This window comes from Penicillium canariense (genome assembly GCF_028826845.1).
Source record: "Penicillium canariense strain IBT 26290 chromosome Unknown utg000001l_segment0_segment0, whole genome shotgun sequence".
In the NCBI taxonomy this organism is placed as follows: Eukaryota; Fungi; Ascomycota; class Eurotiomycetes; order Eurotiales; family Aspergillaceae; genus Penicillium; species Penicillium canariense.
Window position 1 is genome coordinate 7,257,273 of NW_026622728.1, and position 14,942 is coordinate 7,272,214.

The 14,942-nt window shown below is 52.7% G+C and overlaps 7 protein-coding genes across 7 annotated transcripts; 3 read left to right on the forward strand and 4 right to left on the reverse strand.

Moving 5' to 3' along the window:
* Nucleotides 1-497: 497 nt before the first annotated feature.
* On the forward strand, nucleotides 498-1,308 carry N7482_002504 (autophagy-related protein 101; the record flags this gene model as incomplete). Its single annotated transcript, XM_056684629.1, has 3 exons — nucleotides 498-576; nucleotides 666-1,019; nucleotides 1,121-1,308. 3 exons carry the CDS (start codon nucleotides 498-500, stop codon nucleotides 1,306-1,308), a joined length of 621 nt encoding a protein of 206 aa, XP_056548235.1.
* A 725-nt stretch (nucleotides 1,309-2,033) lies between these two features.
* Nucleotides 2,034-3,086, reverse strand: yop1 (putative membrane biogenesis protein (Yop1); the record flags this gene model as incomplete). Its single annotated transcript, XM_056684630.1, has 6 exons — nucleotides 2,034-2,160; nucleotides 2,220-2,277; nucleotides 2,333-2,396; nucleotides 2,535-2,543; nucleotides 2,624-2,830; nucleotides 3,033-3,086. The coding sequence occupies 6 exons, from the start codon at nucleotides 3,084-3,086 to the stop codon at nucleotides 2,034-2,036; spliced, it is 519 nt and encodes a 172-aa protein (XP_056548236.1).
* A 2,518-nt stretch (nucleotides 3,087-5,604) lies between these two features.
* On the forward strand, nucleotides 5,605-6,641 carry N7482_002506 (uncharacterized protein; the record flags this gene model as incomplete). The annotated part of the gene is made up of 6 exons (XM_056684631.1): nucleotides 5,605-5,615; nucleotides 5,695-5,917; nucleotides 5,973-5,995; nucleotides 6,071-6,099; nucleotides 6,150-6,159; nucleotides 6,218-6,641. 6 exons carry the CDS (start codon nucleotides 5,605-5,607, stop codon nucleotides 6,639-6,641), a joined length of 720 nt encoding a protein of 239 aa, XP_056548237.1.
* A 541-nt stretch (nucleotides 6,642-7,182) lies between these two features.
* On the reverse strand, nucleotides 7,183-8,980 carry N7482_002507 (putative 3-methylcrotonyl-CoA carboxylase, beta subunit (MccB); the record flags this gene model as incomplete). The annotated part of the gene is made up of 2 exons (XM_056684632.1): nucleotides 7,183-7,477; nucleotides 7,542-8,980. The coding sequence occupies 2 exons, from the start codon at nucleotides 8,978-8,980 to the stop codon at nucleotides 7,183-7,185; spliced, it is 1,734 nt and encodes a 577-aa protein (XP_056548238.1).
* Nucleotides 8,981-9,545: 565 nt separating this feature from the next.
* On the forward strand, nucleotides 9,546-11,140 carry N7482_002508 (Isovaleryl-CoA dehydrogenase; the record flags this gene model as incomplete). The annotated part of the gene is made up of 6 exons (XM_056684633.1): nucleotides 9,546-9,720; nucleotides 9,768-9,855; nucleotides 9,931-10,025; nucleotides 10,097-10,319; nucleotides 10,369-10,668; nucleotides 10,726-11,140. The coding sequence occupies 6 exons, from the start codon at nucleotides 9,546-9,548 to the stop codon at nucleotides 11,138-11,140; spliced, it is 1,296 nt and encodes a 431-aa protein (XP_056548239.1).
* A 189-nt stretch (nucleotides 11,141-11,329) lies between these two features.
* N7482_002509 (uncharacterized protein) lies at nucleotides 11,330-12,285 on the reverse strand (the record flags this gene model as incomplete). The annotated part of the gene is made up of 2 exons (XM_056684634.1): nucleotides 11,330-12,139; nucleotides 12,214-12,285. 2 exons carry the CDS (start codon nucleotides 12,283-12,285, stop codon nucleotides 11,330-11,332), a joined length of 882 nt encoding a protein of 293 aa, XP_056548240.1.
* A 1,183-nt stretch (nucleotides 12,286-13,468) lies between these two features.
* Nucleotides 13,469-14,545, reverse strand: N7482_002510 (S66 family peptidase; the record flags this gene model as incomplete). The annotated part of the gene is made up of 1 exon (XM_056684635.1): nucleotides 13,469-14,545. One exon carries the CDS (start codon nucleotides 14,543-14,545, stop codon nucleotides 13,469-13,471), a length of 1,077 nt encoding a protein of 358 aa, XP_056548241.1.
* Nucleotides 14,546-14,942: the final 397 nt, after the last annotated feature.

Here is a 14,942-nt window from a genome sequence, read left to right on the forward strand (position 1 = left end):
TCTTGTCTACAGCCAACTCTTACATCGTTAACGTAACCATATTCAACTACAGTAGTCATCCAGACCCCCCGGATTCGGCGCAACCGGCCATCCCGCACCAACCCAGTCGCTTTGGCACACTCCGCTGCCCTTCCTTTCGTCTCGAAAACAGTCACAGCGGTCAAGGTCCCGCGGTCATATTCCAGATTCCCCCGTCCTATAGTCCTATATTTCTCGTGCCTTCCTCTCTGCGACCATCAAATCCCTCCGCGGCCCCAGCCAATGATAAGCCGATAAGCGTCATTCGGCCCCGTCCGATCGCCGATAACAACCGCGCCGAACATCGAGCATCGTTCCATCATCCCCTCCCTCTTGGCTGCCCGCCTGCAACCCCTCCATGACCTCGCTCACTCCAACCAGCAGCCCATCAGTTGCCCTGCTCCTGTGAACCCCCTTTCCCCCAGGTCTTCCTGAAACACCCGGCCCACCGCGCTGGGCCGTTTCCTCTGCGGGCGGGGATGGAGCCCCGCAAAACCCCTCCAGAGTACTTCCTGGAGATCTTCGCCGACACCACCACGGTCCGCGATGTGCTGAAAGGTGTGCTTTGTGCTTCAATTCGATCTGTGCCGCTGATCGAGTGCCGGGGAGTCATTCCGTGACTAAGTGCTAACTCGCCACCCTCGCAGGCGTCCTGAACCTCATCTTCTTCCACCGCTTCTTCCCCTCCATTCGGCCCGTCACCTTCGATGTATTGGACCTGACCCTCCCCGCTATCAATGATGCAGACCTGGAGACCCTCATCGAGTCCCGCGTGAACGCCTTGGTCCGTCAGCACCTCAGCTCAGCCGCCGGGGCGCAGGATGGCAAGGTAGGTGGGGGCGGTGGGGGAGTGCGTGGACGGATCGCCGTAGAGTTCTATGAGAAGAAGCGGCGTCGGTCGGGCTTGTGGTTTGGCGGATTAGCTGGAAAGGGCGAGGAGGAGGTATGCTGGGAGATTTGGACGCTGGATGTGACCATTGCCACACCCCGCACCGAGTCCGGTACGTACTTGGCGCGATATATTGCGTGCTTTGTTATCCTTGACTGCTCCTTTATGATGGGAGGTATGTTTATGTCCACCGGTCTGACCATCTCCAAACAGAGCGAGCGAAAGTCCGCAAGGCTATGGGAAACATGCTTCAGAAAGCAGCATTGAAGATCCTGACTGTCGTCAACCGCGACAAAGACCATATACCACCCATTACGACCAGCGACTCCAACCCGTTCCCATATCGGATTGTGGTCAATCCGCGTACCGATGGCTGGGGCAACCGCATGGGGCTCTATTAGACCGGCAGTGACTCACGCACTGGGTCAGTGGACTTGACTCATAAACTACCCTACGGCGGGCTATACGAATTCCATACTTTCTTATCTTTTAGAACACTCGGCGGGAGTTTGGTGTTCTGATATACTGTGCTAGGGGTCCGGACTGGCGTTTCAACTTGCGTTCCTCTCGTTTGGTGGCCGATATCCTGATATTATCGGATGATACAAGATAGCTACCAGGCTGAAACTTGGCCCGCTAGCCCGGAAATATAACAATGTATCACCGTATGCATATGCACGAGGTTGATAGACCACGCAATACTCAAATTTATGTGGCAAATGTCGTTATATATGAAAACATCGGAAAGCCGAATGCGAGCCTCGCCTTCCACACAAGGCGAACAATGTAACACATTACGGAAATCAACCAACCACAGCCCTACTATTCCAGATATGAGACGAGATAATCACAAACAACTCAAGCAACCACCTCCCACGATCCCAGATCCACCCCGGCCTCGACCCACTCTCTTCCCTTCCAATCACCTTCACTCTATCGCGATCGTACTTCCAATTTGCGTTCATGGAAATGAGAACTTCAAGCCGCTCAAGCATTTCACTAATGGTACCCGTTCGGGCCCGGAGAATCGATAGGCCCCGTAACCTGCATCTGAGCTAGCTACTGTTACGGCGACACTGCATTTATCGGGGCGATTCTCTGCTAGGATCCATCATGGGAAAACTGTTCAGGTGGAGTGCGCCTTGTTGGCAGCGGCATCAGCCTGAGCGCGGAGGTTGGCGGAGGTGCTGCCCTGGGCGAAGAACCGGCCGGCCACAGGCTGAAGGAAGGAGTGGAAGACAATTTGGGCACCGCTGTGTTTGATTCAGTCAATATTTTCTTCGCAGACTTGGATTCTCGAGGTGCTACTTACCTGGTCTGGGGCAGGGCCATCCAGAGGATGAGGACGAACTTGAAGATGTAGTAGAAGGCTGGTTTGGGTCAGCAGGTACTCTTGCGCTGGGAGCAAAGCTCAATTGCACATACGGAACCAGTAAGCAGCGCTGATGGCGCTCTCGACAACGGTCAGGAAAGCAAAGACGACCCAGTACTATTGCGATATTAGTTAGGCATGTGGTTCTGTGCAGGGGAGGTCGTCACGTGGCAGCTGATAAGCCCGGCTCCGTGCGGTGTCTTGTGCCAGCAACAGCAGCAAGTGGTGGCAGGAAACACAGTCATGGGAACTTACAGTGAGCCACTAGCATCGGTCATGAGTTAGCAATGTATCTTGTGAAAGGTAGGGCCAGAGGTCTGAGATCAACAGCAAACAACACTCACCTGGGTGTCATCCGCACTACCCGCCGTAAAGAGTGCCTGGAGGGAATAGTAGCCGGGGAGGAGGAAACCGGCGAAGTTGACGAGGAATTCGCCAGCAATGTTGAAGAAGACAAGGAAGAAGTAGACTCCGACCAGGCCAAGGATGACATAGACCTTGGGAACGTTGGTCTGTCGCTCAAGGTTGTTAAGGACGGGGTACTTGGAGAGCTATCGCACACAATGCCAGTTAGTGAATGAAGCTTCATCGCTGAGGCGGGCTACAGTGAGAGCATGATAAACAGTTGCTGGCGCCCTCACAACCCCACGCTGGGTGAGTTTGCACACAACGCAGCGCACAAATAGGGCGAGGGCTCAAGCTAGAGGCACCAGCGCAACCGAGACACACACAATCGCAGCAGGAGCAACACACCTCCTTGTCGAGCTGAGCAACGGCGTGCTGGGCACGATCCTGGAATGAGGCCATTTTGTGAGTGTGGCTTAAATTTTCACGATATCTTCGAGGTGACGACGGCGAGGATAGCTATGAGAACGAGGGATGGTGAGAATGTAACCGGTCAAGCCGGCGGTTACTGGCCTCGCCCGTGCGGCATCACGTGATTACATGACGTATTCGGCCTACGATCATCTGCGAGCGCCATGTGAGTTGTGGTCACAAAGTTTATAGGACGATGGAGCCTAGGCACTCGGTGGGTGGAACTGGCCTGTGAGAAGCCTGCATGTGCTGTTTGTGCTGTGTCTCGTGTGCCTCATGCATTTCAAAAGTGCAGTGTCACCAACAAAAAAGGGCCCCGATCTATTGTGCACACTACGACCTGCAAGCAGCAATAGCACCTCAGCTCATATCTATACAAACCCTCACTTCGTGAAAAATGAATACGTTGTCTGGTGAAAAGCTGGTTCCTTTCAGGTGCCCCAGGTCTAAGCTTACGCGGTGCGTCCCGCACGGCTCCCGCTCATGACATATCGGGCTGTTCGACCCGCCCCGAACGGGACCGATCAGGCCGACCGAATATTGCTAACCCGTGAAGCTACCTAGTTATATAGTAACCGACCAGATGATGGCTATTAGTATTGATTATCTTGATGGGCTCTTGGGCTATTACCACGATTAGCGAAAAAGCTTGGCAAAGGTCGGCGTATGTTAACTCGCAGCTAGTAAGTCTTCTGGAGAAGGTGCAAGCGCGTTATTAATGCAGTCCTCTCTAACAATACCAAGGCCATATCAAGAGAGACTATACGTGGGGCAACCTCCTCGGCGCCCTTGTGAAGACAGTTCCGGCAAGACTTCATACAGTACTGCTGGGCGAGCTATTCCGGATCAAAGATAAGTCGCCTCTACAACAGCCTGATGGTTCTCGGTACCACTCTTCCAGACCAGTAGAACGATTCGTTCGACCCGAAAAGTAATTATGAATCGTGCGAATGAAAATTGGGCTATAAAACGCTTCAAAGCTTCGCGTCTACACAACTTGAACAATAAAGCCTCCATTCCTCCACAAATACGTCAAATCCAAGGCGGGCTTATACGAAATGCGTGCACTCAGGGAGATCAAAGACATCAAAACCCTCGAAGCCAACATAAGCCAACATTTTTCCTTCTGTGTATGTCAGACTCATCCGTTTCATTATACCGAATTGGGGACAAGCCACTTTCTTTCCATTGCTGGCGAGTATCCTGAGACACAGCCTTGAGGTTTTCGGGTATTGGTAGTCCACAAACTGCTTCTTCAACTGGATTTCCAGTCACCTATGCCTCATCTGTCCTTGCTCATTCTCACAGGCATTGAGATTCCTTCTCTCGCTATGGAATATCAGGGCAGATATGTTAATTTACCGCGTGAATTGACATTCACGCCATGTTTGAGAGTCTCGTCTCCTGAGTTCAGTCTTGGCCCCTTTAGTTCTCCCTAGGATCGATTGTTTACTGGACCGATTACAGAGATCGTTCTTGACATCAATGACATTGCCGCATGGGTGGCATAATAGGCTATTATCTTTGTTCGTGCGCACAGACGCGGGCGGAAACGGGGAACAGCCTAATGCCCCTGTGGGCGAGGAACCCAGGAACCCACAATCAGAACGGAGACAGGATCCCGCCCTGGAATTGACATTGAAGAACACCACACGACCTGTCAACTTGGCCTATAGTCCTCCGTAGTCTTCATAGCTGTCACGTCGTGATTCTTCACTCCTAGCGGTTCTTGCGAGTGGGGATTGTTTTAAGGTAAACAGCAGAGAGGCGGGAATTGAAAGGCATTGTGGAGTCGCCGACGCAAAGGTCTCGACTCACCGCCAGGGACAGGTGTAATGATGTGATGGAACGAGTTGCACGGTGGACGCTGCAAGCAAACAACCGAATCCCGCTCCGGATTGTTTCGTCTTATCATCCCCTGATTTCCTCTACACATCCTAACACGCCAAACCGCCATTCTTTGGGTCCGCCCAGGCTAAAGTTCGCAAGGTCCCGCACAACACACCACAACCCACCACATCCAAACTCTCCCCTGTTCGTCGCTCCTCGGCCTCAATCCATCCCTCTTCCACCTCCATACGCACCCAATCCCCCCCCCGGTACTTTCCCCTCCCCGGTGGACCTTCAAATCGACGGCAACGATCGCGACGTCCGTGCGTCGAAGGGGGCACGTCCATTGGAAGACCGATGTAACCGACTCGGCCCTTGCTCTCCTTACTCTTCTATCGGCCCCCAAGGGAGCTGGACGACCGTGCAACCATTGAGGGGTACAACGCCGCGGTACACGGTGCGGACGGGAATATACAACTCGAAAAGACAACTCAGTGCTCATTGAAACGGCCATTCCGAATTTCGGTGCTCGACAGCGTCCGACGCAGTCAACCCACGCTCCACGAACTCCACGTCGCCACGATCTAGCTCCGCCATTGCTATTCGTTTCGCATCTCGCCGATCTCACTCCCTCCCCCTTTCGACATACGTCTACTTAGAATACCTTGGGATCTTCTCAATGCGGCCCCAGTAAGTCGTGAATCGTCGGGGCTGCTCGGGCCCCGTCGTTGTTCTCGGCCAGCCAGAGTCTAACTGTGATGTGATCCAGACGTGAATATCATATTGTTGTGCTGGGAGCAGGTGGAGTCGGAAAGAGTTGTTTGACTGGTATCCATCCCTCGGTGTTCCCGGCTGCGCTTTTGCGGATGAAGGGTATCTTGCGACCCAATTCAGACACTGATCAATTCACAGCTCAATTCGTCCAGAATGTCTGGATCGAAAGCTACGACCCGACCATCGAGGACTCATACCGTAAACAGATCGAGGTAGATGTAAGTGAACTGCACACCTGTGGGCAATGGTTTGTTGTTAACGCAATGTTAATAGGGCAGACAATGCATACTCGAGATGTAGGTTCTTCGATTCTTCCCTAATGCGAAGGTTTTGGCGCGGGAATACGAGGAGGCTGATCTTATGTCGTGCAGTCTTGACACCGCTGGAACGGAACAATTCAGTGAGTTTCGTCGATCATCATGCTTGCTTCTTTTGCTAACAGACTACTAGCGGCCATGAGGTAAATCTTCACACCTCGCCAACATCGAACTAGCATTAACCAATCTTCCACCACACAGAGAACTGTACATGAAGCAAGGCCAAGGCTTCCTCCTCGTCTTCTCCATCACCAGCATGTCCTCCTTAAACGAACTCTCTGAACTCCGGGAACAAATCATCCGGATCAAAGACGACGAGAAAGTTCCCCTCGTAATCGTCGGCAACAAATCCGACCTCGAGGAAGACCGTGCCGTGCCTCGTGCCCGCGCCTTTGGGCTGTCTCAAAACTGGGGCAATGCCCCTTACTACGAGACCTCTGCCCGGCGCCGCGCGAACGTGAACGAAGTCTTCGTCGACCTCTGCCGCCAGATCATCCGCAAGGACCTCCAAGGGTCCAGCGGTAACAGCGACAATTCCCGCAAGCGCGAGGGCCCGAACCGCTCCGACCGGAAGAAAGACAATAGAACACAGGGCCGCCGACGCTCTCCATGTGTCATCCTTTGAACGATGAACGTCGCCTCTTTATGATCTTTGTCTCGGGCTCGTATGCTCTCTTTCCGAGCCATTCTAAGTCACGCCTGCCTCCGCCTCCACGCACCTTTGACGTGTCTCATGATATACTTTCTTCGCTTCCCATGCATCTGCGCCTCTTGATAGAACGACGCGTCGCCGCCTCTCATCACATTATACCATCCATCCTAAATTCTCTAACACTGTCCATTCCCCATACACCATTGTCCCTTCTCATTTTTTTCCTTCGTGTACGGAATTCAGCGCTGCTGTATTTCCTCCCATCTTATATACTTAAAGTTTTGGTTCATATCAGGCCCCAAAAGCCGTCTTCGATGAAATAAAAGCTCTGGTCTTCGAACGCAAACTTTTTTATCACCTTTCTTGCGTACTTTCATTCAGCTCTCAGATGCAAGGTCCTTTTTGTTTTTTGTTTTTCTCTTTCTAGCCCTTGAAGGGTGAACGATATGGCATGCTTGTTTGAATACATTTCCTAGATATTCTTTCTCTATCTATGTGTTTCTTTGGACCCTGTCTACATCCGGAATATTCCAAACCGGGTCTGTATATCTGGCTCCTCCTTGCCACCAAGAGCGGCGGCCAAGCCCAGCCCAAGCATCTTTCTTGTTTGCGCTGGCGGGATTACACCATCATCCCAAAGACGAGCGGATGAGAAAATTGCCTCTGATTCGTGGTCAATACGAGCCTTCAATGCTGGGTCTGTCGTCTTTCCGACGGCTTCCATTACGGAGGAGAGTTGCTCGGAGCCCATAACGCCGATCTTGGAGTTAGGCCACATGAACATCAAGCGAGGGGAGTAGGCACGACCACTATAAATAACAGTATCAGACACTGCTCAGAATACAAGTTCAAGGGAGGGAGGAAAAGACTTACCACATGCCGTAGTTACCAGCACCAGCGCTCGAGCCAAACACCACGGTGAATTTTGGCACGTCGGCACACGCGACAGCCGTCACCAGCTTCGCGCCATTCTTTGCAATACCGCCCTTCTCGGCATCGGCGCCGACCATGAAGCCTGAGATATTCTGCAGGAAGACGAGAGGGATGCGTCGCTGAGCGCACAGCTGGATGAAGTGCGCTCCCTTGAGCGAGGACTCAGAGAACAGAATACCATTATTAGCGACAATGCCAACACGGTGGCCGTGGATCTTGGCGAATCCTGTTACCAGCGTGGTGCCATAGTCGCGCTTAAACTCGGCGAATTCGCTGCCATCCACGATACGTGCGATGACCTCGTGCGCAGGGATTTGGCGGCGGAGATTTGTCCCAACTATGCCATTCAACTCTGCAGGGTCGTAGAGGGGTTCTTTGACTACGGAATCTTCAAGAGGTTGCGAAATATTGGTAGGAGGGTAGTTCAAGTTGGCGACTGAGCGGCGGGCGAGAATGAGGGCGTGGGCATCATCGACGGCCAAGTAATCTGTCACGCCGGAGATGGTAGAGTGCAATTCACCTCCGCCCAGATCCTCAGCAGAAACGATTTCACCCGTAGCGGCCTTGACGAGTGGCGGACCAGCCAGAAAGATAGTTCCCTGGTTCTCGACGATGATGGTCTCATCGCTCATGGCAGGCACATAGGCGCCGCCGGCAGTGCAGGGCCCCATGACAACAGACAACTGCGGGATGCCAAGAGAACTCATGCGCGCCTGGTTGAAGAATATACGGCCGAAGTGGTCGCGGTCTGGGAAAACATCGGCCTGATGGGGGAGGTTGGCGCCGCCCGAGTCGACGAGGTAGATACAGGGCAGTCGGTTCTCTTGGGCGATTGCCTGTGCGCGAAGATGCTTCTTGACCGTGATCGGGTAGTATGTGCCGCCCTTGACGGTGCTGTCATTTGCCACGATCATGCAGTTGACACCCTCAACCGTACCAATGCCCGTGATGATACCGCCGGCTGGAACGTCCTCCCCTTCGTACACCTCATGGCCCGCGAGCGGGGACAGTTCGAGAAACGAAGTGCCCGGGTCGATCAGCGCTGAGACTCGGTCACGAGGCAGCATCTTGCCACGGGCGACATGCTTATCGCGGGCCTTTTGTGGGCCACCTTGAGAGATCTTGGCATGGAGACCACTCATGCGGTCTAGGAGTTCCTGCATTTGCTGGCTGTTCTCCCGGTACTCGGGCGATGAGGTGTCCACTGCGGTGGGAAGCACGGAGAGAGCGGAGGCATGGTGGGGGTGAGTATAGCTGGCGACTGTCCTTGAGGATATCCGAACAAGACCCTTTGTCACAGAGAAGTGTGCTGGACGGCAGTTGCGTGGTCCAGTACGCGAGCCCAAGCTCCTAAGGACGAGCGAGGAGGGGGCGCGCATTGCGGGGAGCATGAGTTGAGGAGCCGGCAGTTGTCGAGAGGTTAATCACACAGATTGGGCTAGAAGGTCTGAATGACAAGAAGCTCATATCATGACCGGAAAACAGTATTTGAATAGAGTGTTGCGGCCAGGGATTCGAAGGCGGGGAGAGCCAAGCTCCAAGTTCCCCAGATCGTGCGGAGATGCGCGGATTGCCGCTTCTACCCGAGACTGCCAGCACCGCCTCCAGCGGAGATGGGATAGAGCTGGATTGCAGCGAAAGAGGATCAGTAAAAGAAGTTGCAATGAGAAGTTGACAGTAGAATAAATCTCATGTGGGATATGGAGTAAAGACTGCGCATCCCGGGACTTGATAAATGCGTGGAGAAATGAGAGTATTGAGGACATGCAATGCCACTCACTATCTGCTGTATACTGCGACACACTGCGGGCGGTCTCTCCGCGCCGAGGGATGCCGCCTTCCGTCTCCGCATGTTTTAAATAACCTCCACGGCCGCCCAAGTTTCCTTTTACGACCCTCTAATTCCCCCTGCCACACTTTAGCCGCCTGTAGCAACACCCTACAATGGCCTCCTTCTCCCTCCTCCGCACGTCCGCGCGCTCGCTACGGCGGAGCGCGGTTTTCCCCGCATTCTCCCCAGGTTTTGCGCGCGGCCTGTCAACGAAGCACCCGGCGGGCTTTGAACCCCCCACTGAAGACGATATTTTGGAACTTCGAGAGCGAGTCCAAGATTTTACACGTAATCATGTCTTTCTCTCTTCTTGAATAATACTGACACGAAGTTAGGACGAGAGATCCCGGCCGAGGTTGCCCAGCGCACGGACGAGCTGAATGAGTTCCCGGCGGACATGTGGAAGAAGTTGGGCGATGCTGGGTAGAATCTCCCTTCCGCTTAAACTTTGCTCTGCCGTCAGCTTTCCAGAGTACTAATTAGCCTGCGACACTGCAGATTCCTTGGAGTTACCGCCAATGAGGAGTACGGTGGATTGGGAATGGGCTACCAGGCCCACTGTATTGTGATGGAAGAACTGAGCCGGGCATCTGGTAGAAACACCTCCAATCTGGTCTGAGGCCGTTCTTCTAAGTCATTTTCTAACCTGGTCACGTTTCTACAGGAAGCATCGGCCTATCCTACGCTGCCCACTCGCAGCTCTGCGTGAACCAACTTTCATTAAATGGCTCAGCCGAACAGAAAGAACGATTTTTACCAGGTTTGCTTTCTGGTGATAAGATTGGTGCTCTTGCTATGTCGGAGCACTCAGCAGGCTCCGATGTGGTCAGCATGAAGACTACCGCGAAGGAAGTTGATGGTGGTTGGCTGCTCAATGGAACCAAGATGTGGATCACCAATGCAAGTGGTATTGTTGCCTTGAGGCTATAGTTCCAGTGTTAACACCATGCTTGCACAGGGTCCTGACGCGGATTTTATCGTCGTGTACGCCAAGACCGAGGCTGAGAAGGGGTCCAAGGGCATCACCGCTTTCGTGGTTGAGAAGAACTTCAAGGGCTTTTCATGTGCGCGCAAGTTGGACAAACTTGGAATGCGCGGCTCTAACACCGGCGAGCTTGTCTTCGAGGATGTGTTTGTTCCGCGAGCAAACCTCCTGGGAGAAGTGAACAAGGGTGTCAAAGTTCTAATGGAAGGCCTTGATTTGGAAAGGCTGGTTTTGAGTGCAGGGCCACTTGGGTATGCTGCCATGGATCCGCAGAATATGACTGTTTAAACGCTGACATCCTTCTCTAGCATCATGCAGGCCGCCCTTGACCTGGTTCTTCCCTACACCCACGTCCGAAAGCAGTTCGGCATCCCCATTGCTCACAATCAGTTGATCCAGGGCAAGCTGGCGGACATGTACACGAAGCTGGCTGTCTCGCGGGCATACACGTACGCTACTGCGCGGGAGGTTGACAATGGCGCAGTATCTCCTCACCCGGTGGTCATCCGAACTCAGGACTGCGCTGGCGCAATCCTGTATGCCGCTGAGCGTGCCACCGAGTGCTCACTGGACGCGATCCAGCTGATGGGTGGAAATGGATACATCAACGAGATTCCAGCTGGACGTCTGCTCCGAGACGCGAAGCTGTATGAGATTGGAGCAGGCACGAGTGAGATCCGACGAATGGTGATCGGCCGTGCATTCAATAAGGAGTATGCGTAATAGATCTCTACAGCGCAAATGATGGGCGCATATAAATGTCAAATGTAACAATTTACGTAAGTCTCCATCAGCTTTTGTAGAGGGTAGATGCATTTCCTCTTCCGTTCAATTCATTATATGTCATGAGGAGAGCTTTTACATTTTAGATACAGGGAACCCAATTCAGCTCACGTCCAGCAGCAATCAAGCTTACTTCTTCGGCCTTGCGGACCTCCGCACTGGACCAGACGAAATGTCGGACCTTGCCGACTTCCCATCCCCCTTTGCCGAAGCGACTCGTTTCGTCCGAGTCCGAGTTGAATCGCCACGGGAGTTATCCTTGTTGGGCTCCTCGGGAGGAACCTCAGCCTTTCGCTTGCGGCCTCTCTTCGGAGGCGCCGTCTCCATCGGGGTTGGCGCCTCTTCGGGGGATTGAACCAACTCCGGCGTTGTATTCGAGGCATCCCCTGCATCGCCATTCTCAGTTGTATGGTCGAGAGACAAGATGTCGGACATCTGGTCGGAGCTGTCCTCTTCTTCATCCTCACAAGGGAACTCGTCATCCGCAAGGTCTGGCTCTACCGATGGCGTGTCCGTTGTCCGTCGCTTGCGCAGCCGCGACTTATCCAGTGCGGGCTGCGCGGACTTGAAAATCTCGCGCCAGTTCTCCAGTAGCGCCACCTTATCCCCGTTTCCTGGCTCGTAAATCTGCACCGCAATATCCTGGTCCGTCTCCATATTCGGTGTCCGCCAAATCACCCCTTGAAACGACGTGATATCGGGCACCAGGGAGGACTGCGGTCGGGAGACTCGGTTGTTCGTTCGCGCGCCATGTTGTGTTCGGCGTGTCTTCGCTGGGGCACCAACCGCTTTCGCGACGACCGGGTGTTGCTTCACGGTCGGGTCGTCATCATGGTAGTCATCTGAATAGTATTCCCAGTCGCTAAAATATTCCTCAACGTCAATCCCCGGGTCCTCGTACAGGGCGGCTTCGTAGTATGAGGTTTGGGCGAGTTCGTCCTGCGCATACCAGCCATCTGATTAGCGTGGCCGCTTCTACCAAGATAATGTGTTCACAAGTGACAGATACTCACCACAAGGTCCGGCACAAGATCCTCAAGGAGATATTCCTCCTCCCATTCGTAGTAATCCTCGTCGTCAGACATGTCTGATTGGAGCCGGGCAGGAAGGGAAAGGAGGCCGATTCCGGATGAAGCGCACCAAAGATGGTATTAAAGGTGCAAAAAGAAAGTCAGATGAATCATGGGTATATACGACATGCAATAATCATGCAACTAGCGAAACGAAGGTGCAGTGGTGAGGCAGTGACGAGAGTGACGAAGATCCGGCTGATCTTTGCATTAGAGAGTGAGCCTGCTAATGTAAGCCTTGGCTATTTTTTCACTGGGCCGCGGCTCCACTTTTTTCTATAGGGTGCCCTTTCACTCACAAGGTCTTGCGAGGCGTGACATGGTCTAGTGATGCTTTTAAGAGTTAGGAAAATCTCCTTGTTCGAAAAACAGCTTGTATGAATTGGTGTTGCAACTAGACAAGGTGGGTTAGTTTCTTCAAAGGAAGGGGCTGTCCTAGCTGTGGGAAAAAATAATTTGCAGACAAAGATGAGCTAGGAAATTTGGGTCTATGACGGCTCTTCAGGGCTTTCCTGAATCACAATAGACCCTATTTTCACAATCTCAGATACAACGCTGGCCGAGTCCATCTGAGTCTATTGAAAGATGGCCACGCCACAACAGGCCTAAAATCCGAATGTTACTGGTACCTATTCTTGGGTCACAGCACAAGATGAGAGACAATTAATCTACCAGAACCCTCTCTAGTCGCAAAGATTTAACACTATGGTTGGTTTCACTGACCCTTTGGGGTGGGGAAATCGTTCTGTGCTTCGTTCGACTCGAACGAGCACCTGTGTGCAACAGAATCTAGGGGACGTCTCGCCTGAACCAAGTATTGCCCTTGTCGATTGGCTTGTGATTTTGTGCTTATATATTTCCCGGTAAACCTAGTCCTGGATGTCGTGTTTTTAAGGGCGATCTTCCAGTTCTTTGAAGCCTCGATGGCTTGGCAGGGTACTAGTCAGGTTGTACAGTGAGAGTTGAAAACAGTTTCCCTCTTGGACATGGACACACGCATTGTTCTCAGTCGGTACCCGAAACTAAACCAGTTCGTACCTGGACAGTGGTTAGTGTTATAAGCGCCATGCTCTCCGTTTTCAGCTAATCCTGGGAGAGATGGGGAAGGGTTTGACGCTGCAAGGTGACCGCTCTGGATTCAAACATGTTGGTGAGAAGGCTCTGGCTTTATAAATTAATGCTAGATGCTAATCTGCGTCTATTTGTTTTCGACCCCTCTCTCCAAAATAGACCATTCATCCTTCTCACTATCCAGCTGACACAATGCGTCAAGCGGCACCGTCAACATAGGATCGGTGTGCCCCACATCCACACCAGCAAGAATAGGAAAATCATAGCCCTCGGTGATTTCAAGCACCGTCTTCTCCCACTCAGCCGCCTGCTCCTCTGTGTGTCTATACGGTCTGCCCAGGATTAATCCCGTAATGTCGTCCCACACACCTCGTGTTCCTAAATCCGCCAGGTTCCAGCGAACCAGTTCTAATGGCCAGGGACTGTCGGGTTGCAAGCCTTCAGGGAGCTCGAGCAGTAAAATCCGGCCTTTATATGAGACTTGCCATGGTGTGCCGAATAGCTGCAAGGCGCTGGGTAAACAGCCGCCGAAGATACGGCCCTGTGCTCGACCCAGTCGAAGCCATTTCCACCCAGGAGCTGGTTTAGTCTCACGAGCGCGGAGGTTGCCAGGTTCACCGAACCAGTCGATAAACTCATCAGTGTAATGAGCCGCCCGAGGCATGGGCCCCAGTTCTTGTCTGAGTGTATTGTTCTGACCCTCTTCCGCAACTAATACACGAAGAAAATGTTCCCAAGTAAAGTCCAACGGGGCAGGATATTCACCCAACTGCACAATTGCACTTGGTCCATAGAAAGTCCGTAACCCAGCACCAGCAAGCAACGCATGATGCAACAATGTAATGTCCGAACTACCTATGAAAATCTTGGGATGCTCACGAATCAACTCGTAGTCAAGATGGGGCAGGATCTCATTGGCAGTCAGCCCGCCAATACAGCATATAATACAGCGCACTTCATCGTCCTGAAAAGCCTCATGTAGTTCATCCACTCTTGTCTTGATAACAGCACGAAACGAGGTTGTAGGAAGCTCGGGTGAGTAGATCTCGCGTACGTGAAATCCTTGTGCTTCGAGAAAGGCGCGTGCTCGGACAATGCGTAGGGGGAAGATATGGTTGAGACGTGCGGAGGGAGCGACAAAGGCGATCGTGTCGCCGCGCCGAAGGGCTGCGGGCACCACTGAAACAGAAGTCTGTATTGACATCCGGATCGATTGCGAGTATGTGAAGTACAGGGGGCAATCGCGATGACGCCAGTTGAGTTGTTCAATAAATATACAATTTCAAAGTGAGTCACAATTCAGCTACTTTCGCCAGGGGAGATCGGGTTTCCCTCGAGGACCTTGTGATGACTCATTGCACGCTGAAATCAAATACAGTACGGTCTGAGACAGGATACCGTTCAGCACCCGTTGTTATACTGTAGAGTAACCCAATTCGGATTAGAGTGATTTCGGGTATGGGCCGAGAAACAAACGTGTGTCCCTCTATATACTCTCCCTTCCGGACAGCAGTAGTCGCTAGCTTCAGTACTTTGCAATACCCGCTCAGGGTCGCATTGGTACGTCCATAACTCCGGCCCCGCAATTCGACAAGCCTGAA